This window comes from Periplaneta americana, chromosome 13 (genome assembly GCF_040183065.1).
Source record: "Periplaneta americana isolate PAMFEO1 chromosome 13, P.americana_PAMFEO1_priV1, whole genome shotgun sequence".
NCBI lineage: Eukaryota > Metazoa > Arthropoda > Insecta > Blattodea > Blattidae > Periplaneta > Periplaneta americana.
In genome coordinates, this window is record NC_091129.1 from 12,899,455 (window position 1) to 12,915,233 (window position 15,779).

The following is a 15,779-nucleotide window of genomic DNA, read 5'->3' on the forward strand; positions in this document are numbered from 1 at the left end:
GTGTTTCTTAAATAGGAAGGAATGATTTGAAATAATCCTAATGTATAGGGCCGCCGAGAAGGGGGGGCAAAGGGGACGAGTGCATATGGGCCCATGAGCAATAAGGGCCCGTCAGATTGAGTTTGATTACCTTTTATTATCATGAATAATTATTCTTAGATACATACGGGTACTATAAAATTTTGTAAGAATATTTGTTACATAAATTTGACATATTAACTCAACAATAGTAGAATTAATACAAATTACCACTTCATATGTAAATATTTGACTTTTATATAATAGAATATCGGTTTCCCGCATTAACGTTTACCAACACGACAATTGAGGCCCCCGGCATTTGCCTGAACTATGTTCCCGTCGCTTGTACTGAACACTTCAATTATTTATTGGCTTGTCCTTCTTAACTACCAAACCCCACTGGCCCACCACAATATGCTAGTGTACTCTCTCAAACCGAAGTCGCGGGATACGTTTCTTTTTCAGTACATTGTATGTTTTGTGTCGAAACTTTCGTCCTTTTGTTGTCATTTGTCTAGTAAATTCTGTTCATTAGTGTTACCGGTTATAGTTTAACTGCACAATGGACAAGTATAGGCATAGGTCGGTAGCTAAGAAGCACAAGGAGAGACAGAAAAAATTGGAAGATATTAATATGGGTGCTAGACTGCGTGAAAAATATTATGAAGATATTAATAAAGAGATCAGTGATGAGCCGAAATATTTAAAATCAATTCATGCTTCTAATTACGGCCAACCCCACTGAAACCTATGAATCTCCTAAATAGTCTGAGGGAATTAAAACTGGACAGTTTATTTCCAAATAGGCATTAGAATATTCTATACAATTCCTGTGACAGTTGCTGATGCTGAAAGATCCTTCAGCAAAATGAAGGAAATAAAAAATGTATTAAGATAAACAGTGTTTCAAGAAAGACTGAGTAACCTTGGCTCCTTAGTCTGGAGAGCAATCTTGCTAGATCTTTAAATTTTGATAACATAATTGATGATTTTGCATCAGTGAAGTCAAGGAGAGTTGTTTGATGTTGGATTGCAAGTTAGACATTACAGGTGTTTAGGAATAATGTTTTATGAATATAATATATTGTGCTAATATGAAGTTTTGCTAAAAGTTTTCAACATAATAAAAGTGTATATTTTTAGGTTCGTATCTGTGTATGGGGTTATCTTTTATTTATTTTGCAAATAATTATTATGGTTAGAGTAACCGGTAACTTGTAATTGTTACTTTTTTTCAACGGGAGTTCGAGTACAGTATTGCATAGGGGTCCATAAATTCTGTCGGCGGCCCTGCTAATGTAACATAGACTCATGTACCATTGTAGTTAATATCATAGACAGCAGTTTCGGCTTATCTTAAGATCAAAATAATGGTCATTCTCATCAGAGGAAAAAGAGCTATAATACATCATATCATGTTTTAAGACTCCACTGAAAATCATTAAAATGTTTCCAATTTTTTTTTTAGCTATTTCATTTATTCAGAATTTATATTTTCATACCCCAAATGGATTCAGCTCAATTCTGATTAAAAATACTCGTATGTTTACATTTTTTAAATTAAGGCTGGAAGGGGGCATGGAATTTAAAGAGCTGTCAAAATTGTTTTTCATCGAAGAATTCTTTTTTAAAATTTCTGATTACAAATCTAGTAACTTTTTGTTGGCTCCCTGAAGTCACTAGATGAATGTAGCGGAGGAGAATATTAATTTACATAAATATTAATTTTATTTTCAAATCTATTTTTCTGTGTTCATTTTTGTTGATTCAACACCAACTTTCTTATGCCAAATATTAATCAATCTGGATGAAATTATGAAAGTATTTATGAGGTAGCTGCATGTTTCTATGCATTTATTTTGTGAGAAATGCTGCTAGTTTATTTTATTAATATCTTTATGCTCGACCATGCCGAAATGTAGTAATTATACACCTGGTAGCATACCTTTAATGCATGTCATTAAAGTACACCTACTCATTAAAGGTCAGGTCTTTCAGCCAATGACGACTCAGGTTACAACTGTTCAGCCAATGACAGGTCAGCTTTCTACCGTTATAAAACCGCAAGTATCGATTATTCTCGGATATGCAATCGAAAGAGAATTAGCGAAAAGTCACGGAGGCTGGAAATCCAATACTGTCGCAGAAGGTTATGTTCTGTTACTATAATAATTAGCGTTAATTGTAAATAATATTCAAATAAATTCAATTTGTCATCTCGTTTTTCAATGTCTAATTTAATTTCAATGTTATCTCTGTAGGTTCTTATGGCCTAGCAAGGTCAATGTGGACATCTGTTCCTCGGAAAAAATCAATACTTTCGCGTCTGCGCACATCTCACAACATACGGGACATTGCTAAAAAATTAATAATATCAAGTTAGAAATATGGTCGAGCATAAAAAGTCGTATGAAACTCGCCTACAATGGTAATTAAGAAGCTCGTATGAAAATTATTAAACTCGCTTGCGCTCGTTTCATAAATATCCATATTCACTTCCTAATTACCTTCATTATAGGCTCGTTGCATAATGTAGGCTACTATTCTTAATGCTGCTAGTTTATTTTATTAATATTTTTCTTAATGCTGCTAGTTTATTTTATTAATATTTTTCTTAATGCTACTAGTTTATTTTATTAATATTTTTCTTAATGCTGCTAGTCTGTTTTATTAATATTTTTCTTAATGCTGCTAGTTGATTTTATTAATATTTTTCTTAATGCTGCTAGTTTATTTTATTAATATTTTTCTTAAGAAAAATGTTAATAAAATAAACTAGCAGCATTTCTCACAAAATAAATGTATAGAAACACGCAGCTACCTCATAAATACTTGCAGTAAAAATTTCATCCAGATTGATTAATATTTGGCATAAGAAAGTTGGTGTTGAATCAACAAAAATGAACACAGAAAATAGATTTGAAAATAATATGAATATTTAGCCTATGTAAATTAATATTCTCCTCTGCTACATTCGTCCAGTAACTTCAATGCCGGGTAATATTTTGGCGAATCCTCGGACCTCATTTCATCTCACTACATCTCGCCAAAATGTAAAAAAAAAAAAAAAAATTGTACAACATTGTAAAAATTGTAGAAAATTACTAAATTGTAAAACTATAAAAATTTGTAAAAATTGTAATTGTAATATTGTAAAATGTTGACATGTTCCACATCTTAAAGCTTCATTGCTCATGTAAGATCTATGGAATAAAATAAATGAATGAATGAATGAATGAACAAAAAGTTACTAGATTTGTAATCAGAAATTTTAGAAAAGAATTCTTCGATGAAAAGCAATTTTGACAGCTCTTTAAATTCCACGCCCCCTTCCAGCCTTAATTTAAAAAGTGTAAACGTACGAGTATTTGTAATCAGAATTGAGCTGAATCCATTTGGGGTATGAAAATATAAATTCTGAATAAGTGAAATAGCTAAAAAAAATTTGGAAAAATTTTCATGATTTTCAGTGGAGTCTTCCCTTAAATTGTCTTACTTTACGTTAAGTTAAGCTGTATGAATGAAAAATAGTTTTATATCTTGTGTTTGTTGTATTTTGTAGACGGTAGACCCCAGCGATCCAGTCGACGTACTGCTGAGACGCGTAGAGCAGGCAGGAGTCAAGGTGCTAAAGAAAAAACAGATGTAATCAAGGAAAGATTTTCACGGATTCGTGATATCATTGACAGTGATTCTGATTGAAATTGAATATGTTCTGAACATTAACTTACAGGCAGTACAAAAGGATAAGCACTGTCCAACTTGGATGATACCTGTATCTGCATCTTACCTTCAAGGGGACAGTTGTTATCTATGTTAGATATTTTAAATTATTTAAAAAATGTTTTTAAATTATTTGAAAACTCTTTTAAATAATTTTTTAGTATTTCAAATCATAATTCCACATTGTTTTGTATCGTACTATAGTAAAATAAAATGTTTTATATAAAATAAATGTTATAATTAAGATAAAAAAAATAATAATAATTTCAAGAAAAAATTGTATTAATTTGTCTGCTAACTTCAGTTCTCTCATTCAGTATGAAATTATGAAGCTTATAATTGAGAACTTGACATTTAAGTTGTTGGTTCTTTTCAGTTTTTCTCTACATTTTCATTTGTGCAGTTTTGACAGGTTTCTTATGTAAAAAAAAACTCTGGACCAGTGATGTTCATATTATTCTCTGTAAGAGTTGGCAATGGTGGGTCTAGATCAGTGACTAACACTTATCAAGATCCTATTCCCTTGCCCTCGTGCTCAGCTGTTTAATCCTTCATTATTCGCGTAATTTTTCGTAACGTATTCATTTGCTTGGGGGACAGCTGTCACCGAAGTTATATTCTTGCTTTAGAGAATGAATCTGAACATTCTTTTCAATATGAATGGTTACATAAATATGTTACTACGGAATATTCACATTTTATTTATAAATAAATATAAAAATACTTTTGGAACAGAATTAGTTTTTTTATAATTAATAGATAATTATGTACTGTATGTGTAAATTTCAAATGAGGAGATCAGAAGCAAAGGAGGATAAGTGTACTTAAGGGTCGTATTCATAGACGAGACTTTGGACCAAAGTTGACTTTGGAAAGTACAAAGTCACCATTTTCCTATTCACAGTCGACACTTTGAGGAAAGTAAACTTCAATCGTGACTTTACTTCGAAGTTGCCGAAAATCTAGACTTTCACTTTGACTTTCGTTCGTGAACATAAGAAAAATGACTGATATTTGGGAAATTGTTGAATTTGCCGAGAATATTGAAGACATCTAGAAGACTTTTAAAACTGCTCATACTTCTTAGCGTATTATTATGGATTATAAATTCAAATCAAGGTACATATTTGATAAACATTCGGTATTAAATATCCTCGTAATGTTTCAACTTTCATTGATGAATAATCAAAGGGGATTATCTGTTCCACCAATAAATAACTTACTGTATTTCATCGCGATTTTACACTATAGGTAAGGATTGATAGCTTAATATTGATTCTTACTATTTAATTCTATAGATAGACATGCAGGGAATAACTCTGCCAACTGTCAGTAGGACAATAATGTCTCTTTCATAGTCTGTCATTGGTGGCATCTCATCTTCCATATCTTCACAACAAAGTTATTTTACAATGAAATAATGTCAGGGCTTAATGTGAACTAACGTAACTACAATATATGTTTTATTCACAACAAAATTCTTAACAGGCAATACTATTTCAGATAAACTATATCATCATGTTTTGTAGTTGTGAACTGTGTTATATTATACAAGACTGTTCGAATTGAGTTCGATTTTTTGTGGCCAGGTAGAAGAACAAATTATTATCGATAGGTGTAAAGACCTAAAAATGTCAATTCTTGTACTTACGTTAGTTTCATACTAAGCCATTGAATAATATTATTCTTATGTAAAGCTACAATAACGGCTAACAATTGCTTAACATGTACCGATGTTCAATTGTTTCATTGACTCAAAAGATGGCTTTGATTGTTGCAATGCCTACTCTATTTCATCTATCTATTAATTTAATTCGTTTAGAAGGCAGTGATTGTGATTGCCAATATCAGAACAAGATCGTCAGATCTCGACTTACCAAAGTCAAAGCCTGAGAGGATAAAAAGCCAAAGTCTTAGAAGTATCGTCTATGAATAGGACTTTTAACAAAGTTAAACTTTACTACGAGTCGACTTTGAGAAGTCTTCATCCAAAGTCTCGTTTATGAATATGGCCCTAAGTTATTTGTGAGAAAACGTGGTTAAAAGTACTTAAGATTTCGCAAATTCCGTGAAATTTTTTGTTTTAGTTTTAGTGTGTGGTGTGATTAAAAGATATATTCCTTTGCCACTAAAATTTTAAGGGTGTTATTCATAGACATTTCGCAGCACGCGCTATGAGCGTACTAAGCTAGCCCCGGCTATCCACTGGTTACTAGTACAGAATTCAAATCATATCCTATCGCTAACACTGGTTTACGAATACGAAAAATGCTGATCATCCACCGGAAGCCCGCGCTAAGAATGTCTATGAATACGGCCCTAAATGATTTAGCTTGGCCTGGGTACACTTAAGTCATGTTCTTAGAAATGTTGCTTGTACCCCTTTGCTTCTGACCCCCTCAAATACCTTTTACATTTACCTACAAAATTAACATTGGAAACACGTTTATAATTCTTGATTTGTTGTGAAAATTTTTGTATACAATAATACCACAGTCTACTATATACTGTCGCGAAGCTCAATATGTAGTAAAAATGCAAACATGGATAGTTGCCCACCACTAGGATCGCTACTATCGCCTCATCATCACAGATCTCTCTCCTAGCAGACGACAAAATATGTTACACTTTCGTTGTCGTGTTCTTTTGGAAAAATTAACACCTTCCTTCCATTATTGAAATATTAAATGCATAAAGTTAATTTATTATTTTAATGAAGTATATTAAATTCCACCATAAACTCGAAGATACCTGCAAGAAATAAGTTAATATAATTTTTTTTTGTGCAAAATGAACTAAAATTTACTATAATCGCTTCACTCATTCAAGATTATAGTGATAATTAACTATGAAACCAATAAATATTAATTTGCATTTCCCTTTACAACAATAATAATGGAAATATGAATTAATGGAGTAACTTACGTGTACCGGTACTTGTAGTGTAGGCTTACGTAGTTAACAAAGTGGGATGAGGTTAAGCAATAATAATCACACCAGAATTGGAAATAAAACATGATCAATAAATTTTATTGTAACAGACTTTTTCTATGTCTTTAGTAAAGCAACAAATAAAAATAACAACAAAATTAACAGCTATAATTAAAAACATATCCTTTGAAAAAAAAAAAGTAGGCCTGAGCAATAATAATCCCACCAGAATTGAAAATAAAACGTGATCAATAAATTTCATTAAAACAAACTTAATTTTTCTACGTCTTTAGTAAAATAACACATAAAAATAATAACAAAATTAATAGCTACAATTAAAAATATATCCTCTGAAAAAAAAAGTAGACCTAACCTTTATTTCTCTGGAAATTTAGCAGCCTAAGTGACAGAACTTTAACCGGTATCTAATGTCCTTTCGGTTAGACTGAAACATTTCATTGTGAAATTTAAGGATATAATGTATTCTAACAGCCACAAAGAACTTCAAAATTAAGAGATTTGTTTCTGCACAGCATTCTTGTGGAAACCCAGGAACCTTTCTGAATCTTTCGGAAATCAGAAAAAGGATAACTCTGGCCTCTTTCTCTTACTGTTGCTATAATTTATAGCACTACAAACGTCTCCTCCTTGTCCCATATTATTATTCCAATTATTATATTTCAGCCATTAACATTTTCATTACAACCAATAACGAACATTTCACAAGCATCAATGTGAAATACGCAACGAGCTAGCACTCGATAGAAATACGACACAGTCCAAAGTCGACCATGGACAGTCTATTGTTTCTAGTTGCTAACCGCTTGGAGCGCTTTATCACGAGATTTGGAAAAAAAGCACCTCAAGCTTCGCGACTGTATATAGTAGACTGTGATGATACCTGAATAGCTTGTGTCCTATTGTCCTATTTTCCTTGGATTTTCTTACTTACTTACTGGCTTTTAAGGAACCCGGAGGTTCATTGCCGCCCTCACATAAGCCCGCCATTGGTCCCTATCCTGAGCAAGATTAATCCAGCCCCTACTATCATATCCCACCTCCCTCAAATCCATTTTAATATTATCTTCCCATCTACGTCTCAGCCTCCCCAAAGGTCTTATTCCCTATGGCCTCCCAACTAACATTCTATATGCATTTCTGGATTCGCCCATACATGCTACATGCCCTGCATTTTCCTTGGATTATCCTTTAAAAATCTTTATGCTCGACCATGCCGAAATGTAGTAATTATACACCTGGTAGCAGACCTTTAATGCATGTCATTAAAGTACACCTACTCATTAAAGTACAGGTGTTCAGCCAATGACAAGTCAGCTTTGTACCGTTATAAAACCTCAGCCAATGACAAGTCAACTTTGTACCGTTATAAAACCGCAAGTATCGATTATTCTCGGATATGCAATCGAAAGAGAATTAGTGAAAAGTCGCGGAGGCTGGAAATCCAATACTGTCGCAGAAGGTTATGTTCTGTTACTATAATAATTAGCGTTAATTGTAAATAATATTCAAATAAATTCAATTTGTCATCTCGTTTTTCAATGTCTAATTTAATTTTAATGTTATATCAAAGTTAATATTTAGTTTACTCTGTAGGTTCTTATAGGCTGTCAAGGTCAATGTGGACATCTGTTCCTCGGAAAAAATCAATACTTTCGCGTCTGCGCACATCTCACAATTTACGAGGTATTGCTCAAGGTCAGTTAGATACAAATAAAATGAATAATTTCAAGTTAGAAATATGGTCGAGCATGAAAAGTCGTATGAAACTCGCCTATAATGGTAATTAAGAAGCTCGTATGAAAATTATGAAACTCGCGCTCGTTTCATAAACATCCATACTCGCTTCTTAATTACTATCATTATAAGCTCGTTGCATAATGTACTATTATTCCTGAAACCTTTCTGCATATAGAGGCAAATGTTTATTTGACTTTTTTGCTTAGAATGTCTTCGGAAATAAACTCCGTAAGTGACGGTAAATCCTCGTGAATCACCCTGTGTGTGTGTGTGTGTGTGTGTGTGTGTGTGTGTGTGTGTGTGTGTGTGTGTGTGTGTGTGTGTGTGTGTGTGTGTGTGTGTGTGTGTGTGTGTGTGTGTGTGTGTGTGTGTGTGTGTGTGTGTGTGTGTGTGTGTGTGTGTGTGTGTGTGTGTGTGTGTGTGTGTGTGTGTGTGTGTGTGTGTGTGTGTGTGTGTGTGTGTGTGTGTGTGTGTGTGTGTGTGTGTGTGTGTGTGTGTGTGTGTGTGTGTGTGTGTGTGTGTGTGTGTGTGTGTGTGTGTGTGTGTGTGTGTGTGTGTGTGTGTGTGTGTGTGTGTGTGTGTGTGTGTGTGTGTGTGTGTGTGTGTGTGTGTGTGTGTGTGTGTGTGTGTGTGTGTGTGTGTGTGTGTGTGTGTGTGTGTGTGTGTGTGTGTGTGTGTGTGTGTGTGTGTGTGTGTGTGTGTGTGTGTGTGTGTGTGTGTGTGTGTGTGTGTGTGTGTGTGTGTGTGTGTGTGTGTGTGTGTGTGTGTGTGTGTGTGTGTGTGTGTGTGTGTGTGTGTGTGTGTGTGTGTGTGTGTGTGTGTGTGTGTGTGTGTGTGTGTGTGTGTGTGTGTGTGTGTGTGTGTGTGTGTGTGTGTGTGTGTGTGTGTGTGTGTGTGTGTGTGTGTGTGTGTGTGTGTGTGTGTGTGTGTGTGTGTGTGTGTGTGTGTGTGTGTGTGTGTGTGTGTGTGTGTGTGTGTGTGTGTGTGTGTGTGTGTGTGTGTGTGTGTGTGTGTGTGTGTGTGTGTGTGTGTGTGTGTGTGTGTGTGTGTGTGTGTGTGTGTGTGTGTGTGTGTGTGTGTGTGTGTGTGTGTGTGTGTGTGTGTGTGTGTGTGTGTGTGTGTGTGTGTGTGTGTGTGTGTGTGTGTGTGTGTGTGTGTGTGTGTGTGTGTGTGTGTGTGTGTGTGTGTGTGTGTGTGTGTGTGTGTGTGTGTGTGTGTGTGTGTGTGTGTGTGTGTGTGTGTGTGTGTGTGTGTGTGTGTGTGTGTGTGTGTGTGTGTGTGTGTGTGTGTGTGTGTGTGTGTGTGTGTGTGTGTGTGTGTGTGTGTGTGTGTGTGTGTGTGTGTGTGTGTGTGTGTGTGTGTGTGTGTGTGTGTGTGTGTGTGTGTGTGTGTGTGTGTGTGTGTGTGTGTGTGTGTGTGTGTGTGTGTGTGTGTGTGTGTGTGTGTGTGTGTGTGTGTGTGTGTGTGTGTGTGTGTGTGTGTGTGTGTGTGTGTGTGTGTGTGTGTGTGTGTGTGTGTGTGTGTGTGTGTGTGTGTGTGTGTGTGTGTGTGTGTGTGTGTGTGTGTGTGTGTGTGTGTGTGTGTGTGTGTGTGTGTGTGTGTGTGTGTGTGTGTGTGTGTGTGTGTGTGTGTGTGTGTGTGTGTGTGTGTGTGTGTGTGTGTGTGTGTGTGTGTGTGTGTGTGTGTGTGTGTGTGTGTGTGTGTGTGTGTGTGTGTGTGTGTGTGTGTGTGTGTGTGTGTGTGTGTGTGTGTGTGTGTGTGTGTGTGTGTGTGTGTGTGTGTGTGTGTGTGTGTGTGTGTGTGTGTGTGTGTGTGTGTGTGTGTGTGTGTGTGTGTGTGTGTGTGTGTGTGTGTGTGTGTGTGTGTGTGTGTGTGTGTGTGTGTGTGTGTGTGTGTGTGTGTGTGTGTGTGTGTGTGTGTGTGTGTGTGTGTGTGTGTGTGTGTGTGTGTGTGTGTGTGTGTGTGTGTGTGTGTGTGTGTGTGTGTGTGTGTGTGTGTGTGTGTGTGTGTGTGTGTGTGTGTGTGTGTGTGTGTGTGTGTGTGTGTGTGTGTGTGTGTGTGTGTGTGTGTGTGTGTGTGTGTGTGTGTGTGTGTGTGTGTGTGTGTGTGTGTGTGTGTGTGTGTGTGTGTGTGTGTGTGTGTGTGTGTGTGTGTGTGTGTGTGTGTGTGTGTGTGTGTGTGTGTGTGTGTGTGTGTGTGTGTGTGTGTGTGTGTGTGTGTGTGTGTGTGTGTGTGTGTGTGTGTGTGTGTGTGTGTGTGTGTGTGTGTGTGTGTGTGTGTGTGTGTGTGTGTGTGTGTGTGTGTGTGTGTGTGTGTGTGTGTGTGTGTGTGTGTGTGTGTGTGTGTGTGTGTGTGTGTGTGTGTGTGTGTGTGTGTGTGTGTGTGTGTGTGTGTGTGTGTGTGTGTGTGTGTGTGTGTGTGTGTGTGTGTGTGTGTGTGTGTGTGTGTGAAATAGCCTTGCAGATTTCCAGAGCGAATAGCTCATGTTATATGTAACAAAAAACTATAATATCATATTGGTGGAAAGTTCATAGTTTTTTCAGAAAAAAAAAATGTTTCCTCCCCCACAAATGTTTAACAATCTCTTATTCGGTAATTATTGCGAGTAGGATTCTAATTTTTGTCCATATGGATAAGAAATCTAATAAGGAATAATTTTATTTATCTCTCTGACGCAGCGTTTCTCAAACTATGGTCCACGGACCACCTGTAGTCCTCGATGTCTGCCCTTGTGATCCTTCAAAAAGGACAGAAGAAAAAATAAAATCCAAACTAATTGCGTATCACACTATAGCTGAAAATCTCAGAGTTTGGAAATGACACATGGCAATCACCTTTCACTTTTTCTCCCAGTACTGATATTTTATGAAATTTATTACCCTACCTGTCTACCGACTTCCCACTCTAATCTCAGCAACAAAAGAGGGATTTAAAGCACTATAAACGTGGTGTTTCTCGCCATCTTTTCCCTGCACATCAGTGGCTAAGTACAATGGTATCTCAAAACTAAACGAACTAAATCTCTCTCTACAAGGAAATTCTTTGACTGTTCTCAATGCACATGAGAAAATAATGTTCAAGAGGAAACTTGGTTTGCGGGTCAGTTCCGTAAAACAGAGCATTTTTTTCACCATTTCCAATCCTAGAGTCTTTTTTTGGTTGAAAATGAGTTCGTTATTGGAAAAGAATTGTGCAATGACATATGTTCGCATCTCGAAACACTGAAGTCACAATTTGAAACTTATTTTCTAAGTAAATATGACGAATTTTCATGGGTTCGTATCTCTTTCATTGCGATATTGAAAATAACAAACTTTCATTGAGTGAACGAGAACAGTTAATTGAACTCTCGAATGACACCGGACTTAAAATGAAATTCCAAGCGGAAGGTATGGTTAATTTCTGGACCTCATCACAAGTGAAAAGAGAATTCAGTGAACTGTACAATGGTGCTTTACAAATTATAATTCAGTTTGCTTTTACGTATCTGTATGAGAAAGGGTTTTCATCACTAACTCTAATAAAAGCAAAGTACCGAAATCGATTCGATGTATGTAACGATTTTCGACTTAAGCTTACCAGCATACATCCAAACATACAGGGACATCATTTTATTTTTACTAACATTTTTAATATTAACCTGTCTATACCTTTAGAGAACCGGAAACACCGCTTGCTCCCCCCTCCAAGACTGGAGTTCGATGATACTGGCGTAAAACACAAATCACTCTACTAGGTATAGGATGGAAGAAAAGTAGTTCATCCATTTACGTAAACTAGGAAATATCGCGATTTTGAGTTTGATAATTTTCATTAGGTTTTTCTTTAATTAAAGTACAGTACTGTATTAAGAATAAGTGTTTTTACTCACGAAGTGAGTTATCCATGCGAACGTATTCATTATGCAGTGTATACTGTCTACAGCACATTAGCGTACAATATAGAGAAAGAAGTTAAATTGAAAAATAATCATAATATGAATATTTAAACACAATTTTGAAAATGGTGGCTTCAGTTCTTTTGTGCATATTATCGCACTATAGACTATTGCATCTAATTCCAATTGCCAGTTTCGTCCTTCGTACTAGTAACTCATGTTGAAATAATTCTGTACCTACTCTACGTACCGTGAATTCAATCTTCACTTCTGCCCGACCCGAAAATATAAAATTACTCAGACATGCTATCTACTGTCCGTCCAAGTGGTTATGCCGCAGGATTGTAGAAAGGGAGGAAATCACGTGACAGTTAATTACTTAACGAGGCCCTTTTATTTGAGTTAAATTAAACAGCTGTATAATATTACGTAAACGTTCAATTCCTAAGAGAAATTAATGTTTTCAGAAAAGAGCTAAGACAGCCCAGCTTTTACAGAGGGGCGAGCAGAAGCAGGTGGGAGAAATCGGGATGCGACGTAGGCAAACGGACAGTACCTGTGCGAAAATATGATTCAATATTGAAAGCTCTTTCGTCACTGGAAAACGCGAACATATTTCTGGAACGTACTATACTCAGTAACTCAGTACTGCTTACTATCTGCGGTCTTGGTTCTGTGTGGAGTTGGAACTTCCTTAGTAGAAGGGGTGGGAGTGAAGTACATTAAAAAACTCAGGTACAATAAAAATTGAAGTAAAAATAAAATGATGTCGCTGTAGAACAACTGTGCAAGAATCGGCAGGCTTATCCATCTCATTAATGTGAGTACCAACATTAATTTATTTTGTTTAGTTAATAAGTTAAAGATTATCCAAACTCTAATAGCCTTGATTTATTAAAAAACGAAAATGATTTTTTTCTATTAACATTAACTTAATTAGTTAATACAGACGTGGACAAATTATTAACAAAATTGACGATTTTTATGATATTTTGTTTACAAAATTTGACTTTTCAATTTAGACTACAGTTGAAATTTTGGATATTTCCATCATTACAGTAGAGAGAAATATGCAAAAATGTCAACTGTAGTTTAAATTGAGGAGTCAAGTTTTGTAAAAATATATAATAAAAATCTTCAATTTTGCTAATAATTTGTAAATTAGCAAAAATGTCAACTGCATTGAAGAGTCAAATTTTGTAAAAATATAAAACAAAAATCTTCAGTTTTGCTAATAATTTGGAAATATCCAAAATGTCAGCTGTAGTCCAGATTGAAGAATCGAATTTTGTAAAAATATATAATAAAAATCTTCAGTTTTGCTAATAATTTGTAAATATGCAAAAATATCAAATGTAGTCCAAATTGAGGAGTTATATTTTGAAAAATATGCAACACTAATCTTCTATTTTGCAAATAATTTGGAAATACACAAAAATGTCAACTGTAGTCTAAATTGAAGAATCATATTTTGTAAAAATATATAATAAAAATGTTCAATTTTGCTAATAATTTGTCCACGTCTGTACTAATAAAAAATTAATTTTAATTAGTGAATTCTGTTTTAAAATATAAATAGGCTATACTGATATTAAAATATGCTACGAAAATGATGAATTTGCTTTCGAAGGGAACAAGAGTAAGGTGGTCCGCGGAACTGTTCTGACTTAAAAAGTGGTCCCCACTTCAAAAAAGTTTGAGAAACGCTGCTCTGATGTATTTGAATAGCGTGCACGGTTTTCGTGTAAATTTAATTTAAAAACCCCCTAAATTCAAACTATTGCACGAGCGAACGCTTGACGTCTTGGCAGCTTACCTACGGAGACTCACCGAGTTCGTTGACCTCTTACATCTGTATACGAGTAGAGCGTTTTAGCGACTACTGAAGCTTCAAATTCAATTTTCTAATTAACCGTGCATTCAATCACAAAACGTAATATATGTCTTTTATTCATATATGTGTCTCTTTCAGTCTGCAGGATTATTTCAATATAACTTATATATTTTTATTTTAGTAGGTTATTGTACGATGTTTTACCAGCATCTAAGGATATTTAGCGTTTGAATGTGATGAAGGTGATAATGCCGGTGAAATGAGTTCGGGGTCCAGCACCGAAAGTTATCCAACATTTGCTCATATTGGGTTGAGGGAAAACCCCGGAAAAAACCTCAACCAGGTAACTTGCCCCGACCGGGAATCGAACCCGGGCCACCTGGTTTCGCGGCCAGACGCGCTACTCCAGCGTTTTGCAAACTTTTCTTAAGTGGGGACCACTTTTTCAAGTCAGAATAGATCCACGGACCACCTTACTCTTGTTCCCTTCGAAAGGAAATTTATCATTTATGTAGCATATTTTAATACCGGTATACTTACATTTTAATGTAGAAATAATTAATTAAAACTATTTTCATTCAATTTTATATTAATATTAACTAATTAAGTTAATGTTAATAAAAGAAAATTTCTTATCTGGTCATCTGGAAAAACAGAAAAAAAAATTAGTGCAGAAACATGACCGATTTTCAAAATGTAAAGATGCAATTTTGCATGTTCTTTTATTGGTGTACGACGTACAGTACGTGACCATTTCAATGTGCAGACTGGGTGTCTGCAGAACTATTAAAGTCATAAATACATGAAAAGGTTTGATAGTTTGATTCCGTTATGAATTCGGATGGTCCCTAGCTGGGTTACAGGCACAGCGCCAGATGTGCAGGGAAAAGATGGCGTGAAACACCACGTTCATAGTGCTTTAAATCCCTCTTTTGTTGCTGAGAGTAGAGTGGGAAGTCTACAGACGGGTAGGGTAAATAAATTTCATAAAATGTCAGTACTGGGAGAAAAAGTGAAAGGCGATTGCCTTGTGTCATTTACAAACTCTGAAATTTTCGGCTATAGTGTGATACGCAATTCATTTGAATTTTATTTTTTCTTCTGCCTTTTTTGAAGGACCACAAGGATAGACCTCGAGGACCACAGGTGGTCCGCGGACCATAGTTTGAGAAACGCTGCGCTAATCGTTACCCCACAGGTGTGGACTATATCAGTGGCGGCTCCTGCGTATTTCTTAAGAGGAGGAAAGAAGTTAACAGCACGAAATGACACCTTCTTGAATGAAACATGCTACAAATTAGCCTACATGCATACATGTAAGACCAGGTAGCCTTCCCTTCTGTATAGCAATAATCTGTTCTTTTAAACTGAATTTCCCAAATTTTCCAAAATGTATTATGTTTTCACTTCCATTCATTGTTGAATAATTGCACAAATAACAATTACAAGGAAATTCACAACCTCGCAGTATTTTTCGAGCACACTACAGCATCACACGTGTTGGAAGAGACTATAGCTACTAACACGTTATCGGAACCGTTTTACGGAAATGGGAATGGGAAAATAATCTGAGGAAAGCGAGAACATTGCACCCACCCACGTGGTCTGTGTTGCCACATGTATAATTTATTTCTC

The 15,779-nt window shown here is 35.7% G+C and overlaps 1 protein-coding gene across 1 annotated transcript in view; it reads left to right on the forward strand.

Moving 5' to 3' along the window:
* The window catches only part of LOC138711751 (dentin sialophosphoprotein-like), a 41,770-nt gene extending 37,289 nt beyond the window's left edge, over window positions 1-4,481 (forward strand). Inside the window, exon 6 of the mRNA XM_069842934.1 lies at window positions 3,584-4,481. Coding sequence (XP_069699035.1) covers window positions 3,584-3,723 — 140 coding nt within the window. The 3' untranslated portion in view covers window positions 3,724-4,481. The remainder of the gene's footprint in view (window positions 1-3,583) is intronic.
* Window positions 4,482-15,779: the final 11,298 nt, after the last annotated feature.